General features: G+C 42.0%; 1 gene segment (V, D, J or C); it reads left to right on the top strand.

Annotated features, from left to right (window-relative positions):
• The first annotated feature begins 307 nt into the window (after positions 1-307).
• LOC141344507 (T cell receptor alpha variable 20-like) lies at positions 308-4,089 on the top strand. The segment is given in 2 exon segments: positions 308-323; positions 3,722-4,089. Coding segments are annotated over 2 exon segments (384 nt in total).
• Positions 4,090-6,192: the final 2,103 nt, after the last annotated feature.

The following is a 6,192-nucleotide window of genomic DNA, read 5'->3' as shown; positions in this document are numbered from 1 at the left end:
ATGGATAGATGCTTTCTACTAATTCTAATAACAGCAACAGGTATAAAACATTTAATCTGAGCAGACTCATTCAAATGTTTTAGCCATGCTCATATTTTTTAAACTCTTTTACAATAATAATGTTAGGTTTTTTTAAGAAACGGTTTTGTTACTGCAATTTTGGAAAAGCCAGTTTACCTTTTGTGAAATCTGTCCAATTCTCTTGCAGGTGTATTATCTGGCAGCATTCAACCAACGGAAACTAATATTTACAAAAAAGAAGAAGAGCGTGCAACGCTGAGCTGCTCTTATGATACGAGAAGTGAAAATGTCGAGCTCTACTGGTACAGACAGTATCTTAAGAGAGAACCAGAATTTTTACTGCGTAAAGGTGCCCAGTCTTGGAGCAGATATGAATATATACCAGACACTCGGTTTCAGTCGACTACATCCCAGTCATCCACTGAACTCACCATTAAGAGTGTAACTCTGTCAGATTCAGCTCTCTATTATTGTGCTCTAAGAGTAGGAGCACAGTGATATAAAATGCCTGAAAAGCTTTACAAAAACTCACATGTAGTTTTTGGCCTTAAAAAAAAATCAAATGAAAATTAAACCACGATCATATCTTGTATAAACCACAACGCTCCTTTCGCAAACAATACTATAACACCTGCTGGTAGAAAAAAAAAACTGTGCTTAAAAGGTAACTGTAAAAGAAGCTTAAAATTTCAATAATTGTTGTTGTCATGCTATAATAGCCCTCTTAAAGTATAGTAATACATGCTAAAATCACTACTTCCCAAATTGTGAATAAGGTTATCTTACAATTAAACAATGTGTTTAATTTTTTTAAATGAATACTTTACCCCAAAATTAAAAATTAAAAAATGTACTCACACTAATGCCATCCATGATGAATTTGGTTCTTCATTGAAATAGATTTAGTATTACATCACTGTCATGATCGGGGCTGTGGATTTTCCCTCAGCCACCTGAGGTCGCTGTCCTACACTGCACTTCCTTGATTGTCCACCTGTCCTTGTCATCAGCACTGATCACCCACACCTGTTCACAATTACTATCAGGACTATAAGTATCCTCACTGCTCATTCTGCTTCAGGTCTGCATTGTCTTTTGTCCTCAATGTTATTTTGTGTTCCTGCTCAAGCTCTAGACCTTGTTCTCTGTTTTGTTCAGTTTATGTTTAAGTTTATGTTTAGTTTGCCGTGTTGGCTTTGTTTGCTTTGTTTATTGTTTTATTATTAAATTCATTACTCTCCTGCATTTGGACCCGGACCTCCTTACTCCCCGTACGTGACAGAATGCAGACATCAATGATGGGTCCAGCGGGGAGAATTTTTTTTGAGGGGGCAGCAACCACCCGCTCGGTTCCAGACACGGAGGGGATGTCCTTCGAGGCGGCGTCGGCTACTCGGTTCAAGTTCATCTACGCCTGCCTGGCGGCGATGGACACCCGCAGTGCCGAGACTGCGCGGAAGCGCCCCTGCTTTGCGGAGGGGGTGGAGACGCTCTTTCGCGGGGAGGTGGCGACAACCGCCATCCCTATCTCTGACGCTGAGGCGGCTGCGCGTCCTGTTCCTGACGCGGCGGTGACCGCTCTCTCTGTTCCTGACGCGGCGGTGACCGCTCTCTCTGTTCCTGACGCGGCGGAGACCGCTCTCTCTGTTCCTGACGCGGCGGTGACCGCTCTCTCTGTTCCGGACGCGGCGGTGACCGCTCTCTCTGCTCCTGACGCGGCGGTGACCGCTCTCTCTGTTCCGGACGCGGCGGTGACCGCTCTCTCTGTTCCGGACGCGGCGGTGACCGCTCTCTCTGTTCCGGACGCGGCGGTGACCGCTCTCTCTGCTCCTGACGCGGCGGTGACCGCTCTCTCTGTTCCGGACGCGGCGGTGACCGCTCTCTCTGCTCCTGACGCGGCGGTGACCGCTCTCTCTGTTCCGGACGCGGCGGTGACCGCTCTCTCTGTTCCGGACGCGGCGGTGACCGCTCTCTCTGTTCCGGACGCGGCGGTGACCGTTCTCTCTGTTCCTGACGCGCCAGTGACCGCTCTCTCTGTTCCTGACGCGCCGGTGACCGCTCTCTCTGTTCCGGACGCGGCGTTGACCGCTCTCTCTGTTCCGGACGCGGCGGTGACCGCTGACGTTCCTCTGGCGGCGGCGTCAGCTCACGTTCCTCTGGCGGCGAGGCCAGCTCACGTTCCTCTGGTGGCGTCCGCTGACGTTCCTCTGGCAGCGAGGCCAGCTCACGTTCCTCAGGCGGCAGCGTCCGCTGATGTTCTTCTGGCGGCGAGGCCAGCTCGCGTTCCTCTGGCGGTGAGGTCCGCTCACGTGACTCCGCTGCATGGGCCTGGCCCGCCATCCCTCCCCCTGATGCACCTTCCACCGTTCCTCCTCCCTCCAGAATTTTTGTTTTGGGAACGTCTGGTAGCCGTTCCCTAGAGAGGGGGTACTGTCATGATCGGGGCTGTGGATTTTCCCTCAGCCACCTGAGGTCGCTGTCCTACACTGCACTTCCTTGATTGTCCACCTGTCCTTGTCATCAGCACTGATCACCCACACCTGTTCACAATTACTATCAGGACTATAAGTATCCTCACTGCTCATTCTGCTTCAGGTCTGCATTGTCTTTTGTCCTCAATGTTATTTTGTGTTCCTGCTCAAGCTCTAGACCTTGTTCTCTGTTTTGTTCAGTTTATGTTTAAGTTTATGTTTAGTTTGCCGTGTTGGCTTTGTTTGCTTTGTTTATTGTTTTATTATTAAATTCATTACTCTCCTGCATTTGGACCCGGAACTCCTTACTCCCCGTACGTGACAATCACTTGCTCACTAATGGATTTGCAGTGAATGGGTGCCGTCAGAATGAGAGTCCAAACAGCTGATAAAAACATCACTACAGCCTGCAAGTCATCCACACACTCCAGTTCATCCATTACTGTCATACGAGGCCAAAAGCTGTGCATTTCTAATAGCCAGATTTATCATTAGGGTTTTAAATTCAAACCATTGTTTTAATCTAAAATATATTCCTTTCTTCAGTAAAAAAAAAAGTAATCTAAATCAGTCTAAATCAGAAGTGAAATATGCACAGCGTTAGCAGCAAGAGAGAGAAAAAACAAGTCTAAAACAGTGAATATTATGTATTATGGACTCATATTTTGTCAGGAATTTATGGTTAATTGATTGACTGGAGTTGTGGATTATTTTTGGATCATTGTGATGTTTTTATCAGCTGGACACTTATATTTCTACAAATCTCTTTCAAAGAAGAAATAAACTTTGGGTGAGGGTGAGTAAATGTTCAGCAAATTAGATTTTTTTTTTTAGGTAACTGTAAATCCATCAGAATTCAATTCTATGAATATAACTGAACTATTGTTGTTAAAATAACAGCTAAAGTTATGTTTCAGTACATTATTACACGTTGCATGAATTTTGACAGTTCTTTTAATCTGTTTCAATTATAGTCTTAAGGGGAGGAGTTTGCTTGAGACATCTTTTGTGTGACAAGGAAAGAACAGAAAGTTTAGCTGAACAACAGCTTGTGCAGAACTAAAACTTCATCCTGATTATGATCAACATGTTGCTCTGCTTCACCGTTTTGATTTGTTCTTTTATATGTAAGTATTCCATTTATTTATATTTTATATTATTTTAGTTGAGAATAATAAGTCTGGTGTTTGTGTTACTGACTCTTAACTCTTTGACGCTTGGTTTTGAAGGGGGAAGTTTTGCAAATGTCATCTCGCCAGTTCAGACTGAGGTTCATAAGAAAGAAGGAGAAAATGTTACTCTGTCCTGTAGCTACTCCTCAGCATCCACACTGCAGTGGTATCGCCAATATCCCGGATCAGCTCCTGAATTTCTTTTCATAATACTACATTCTACAGGACAAGTTTCACAAAAGTCAGCAATTGTGAATCAAGATTCTCGATTCTTTGGAAAGCTGAATGAAGAGAAAACCCGTGTGATTCTGGAGATCTCCTCAGCTAAACTGACAGATGCTGCTCTGTACTACTGTGCCCTGCAGCCCACAGTGACAGGAAACACAACAACACTGTACAAAAACCCTCCCAACAGCGATAGGTGAATGTACCATACATAGCATGTCTTCTGAATATATGAAATATATATTATATGCAATACTGTTTAGCATTGATTGCTAACACTGTTTAGTTGGAGCATTTTATCAGTTCAGTTTGTGAATTGTTTGTCATCTGCCACTAGGGGGTGAAGTAACATCAGAAATCAATGATATCAGACACAAAGAGACCGCACTTTATCTAACAGATCCAGAGAAAATAAAAACTATTAACTTGAGTTATCTCAGGTTTACTGTGCAGACCAAAGGTGGTCTAAATATCAGAAACCACACCCACATTTTTCAGACATTATAGCTGCACAAATGGCTGTCCATTACATTCATACATTTACCTTTCAACTTAAAATCATCAAGCATATTGATAGGCCTAGTTTACAAGTACATTCTCACCATGGAAAGATGTGTTCTACTGATGCTTATAACAGTACAAGGTAAAGTACACTTCAAATATCAGCACTAGACTAAAACAGATTGAAGATTCAAAGCCTTGAATTATGTAGATATTTCATTAATTGATATTCAATTAGAAAACTGACAACAAATATTGTTACAAAGGAGTAAAATTCAACTTTTATAAAATATCATTTGTTCTCTTGCAGGTGTATTTGCTGACAGCATTGAACCAAATGACAAGGGTGATATAATTAGGAGAGAAGGAGAGTCTGTGACACTGAGCTGCACATATGATACAACCAACAATAATGTTATGCTTTACTGGTACAGACAGTTTCTAAACAGAGAACCCCAGTTTTTATTGCGTAAAGGTGCTGGAGCATGGAGCAACAGTGAGGATATACCAAACCGTCGGTTTCGGGCAACTACATCCCAATCATCCACTGAAATCACTATTGACAGTGTAACTCTGTCAGATTCAGCTCTCTATTATTGTGCTCTAAGCGTTGGAGCCCAGTGATACAAAATGCCTGAGAAGCTTTACAAAAACTCACATATAAAAAATTTGCTTTGAACCATATTTGATCAACTAAAATCAAACCCCATCTGTACTTTATGTAAGCCACAAAACCTCTGTGAATAACAGGATATGGTACCACCTGCTAAAACATAACTGAGATAAATCAAATTAGGCATAACATGTACTTAGTATACTATTTACTTAGTTATTTACTTTATTACAAAGTGACTGCTGTGCACGTGATAGTGATTCAGAACTTATAATCGCTTAATTAATTAGTCTGACTTTGCCTAATGTATAAGCATTTTAGAGCCACTTTTGCATCCATACTAAAGTGTTGTTTGAAGAATGTAACACATAAATATCACTCTTACAGCAAAAATAGACTGTATCTTTAAGTGGATGTGCTAGCAGGAAACTCTACTCTGCTACATTGAAAAAACTGAATAATACTGTGCAAAAACATTTGAGAAATTACATTAAATTTAACAATAACAAGTGCAAGCGGATTTAGGTATCAGTCTATTATTAATATATGTTTATTTCTGTGCTTTACAAAAGGTTTATGTCAAAAGGCGGAGTTTAATGCAAGCTTGTGAAACAGATTAGTTCAGTGACAGTCATCATCACAGATCACTGAGGCGAGCAGCAACTACCATCATGTTCACCTGTGTACTTATACTGCTGACTTTAACTCAAGGTAAATTCTTACATGTATTATTACATCTCCATATCTCATTTTAAACATGCTTAAATAAGCTTTTTTTTTTAGGTAACAGAGCTAAAGATGTCATCACCCCATACAGTGATGCAGCATTTGCCACTGAGACTGAGAGTGTCAAACTCTCTTGTAACTACACTGGTTCTGTTGATAGTCTTCACTGGTACCGGCAATACACAGCTTCACCACCACAGTTCCTCATCCTGGATTATTCAGGATACGTTACTAATGCTAATCCTCCAGTTTCTGGAATATCCATTAGTCACAGAAAAGACGATAACAGTGTGGATCTGATCATCTCCTCTGCTGCAGTATCAGACTCTGCTCTGTATTACTGTGCTCTGAGGCCCACAGTGGCAGGAAACACTCAACACACCATACAAAAACTTACTGACTCTATAGTCTTAAAATCAGTGGGAGAATAAATGCTTGTCACATCACCACTGGGGGGTGCTGT

Source organism: Garra rufa, chromosome 10, assembly GCF_049309525.1.
Source record: "Garra rufa chromosome 10, GarRuf1.0, whole genome shotgun sequence".
Lineage (NCBI taxonomy): Eukaryota > Metazoa > Chordata > Actinopteri > Cypriniformes > Cyprinidae > Garra > Garra rufa.
Note: the sequence above shows the minus strand (reverse complement) of the source record. Positions and strands in the feature narration are given on the sequence as shown.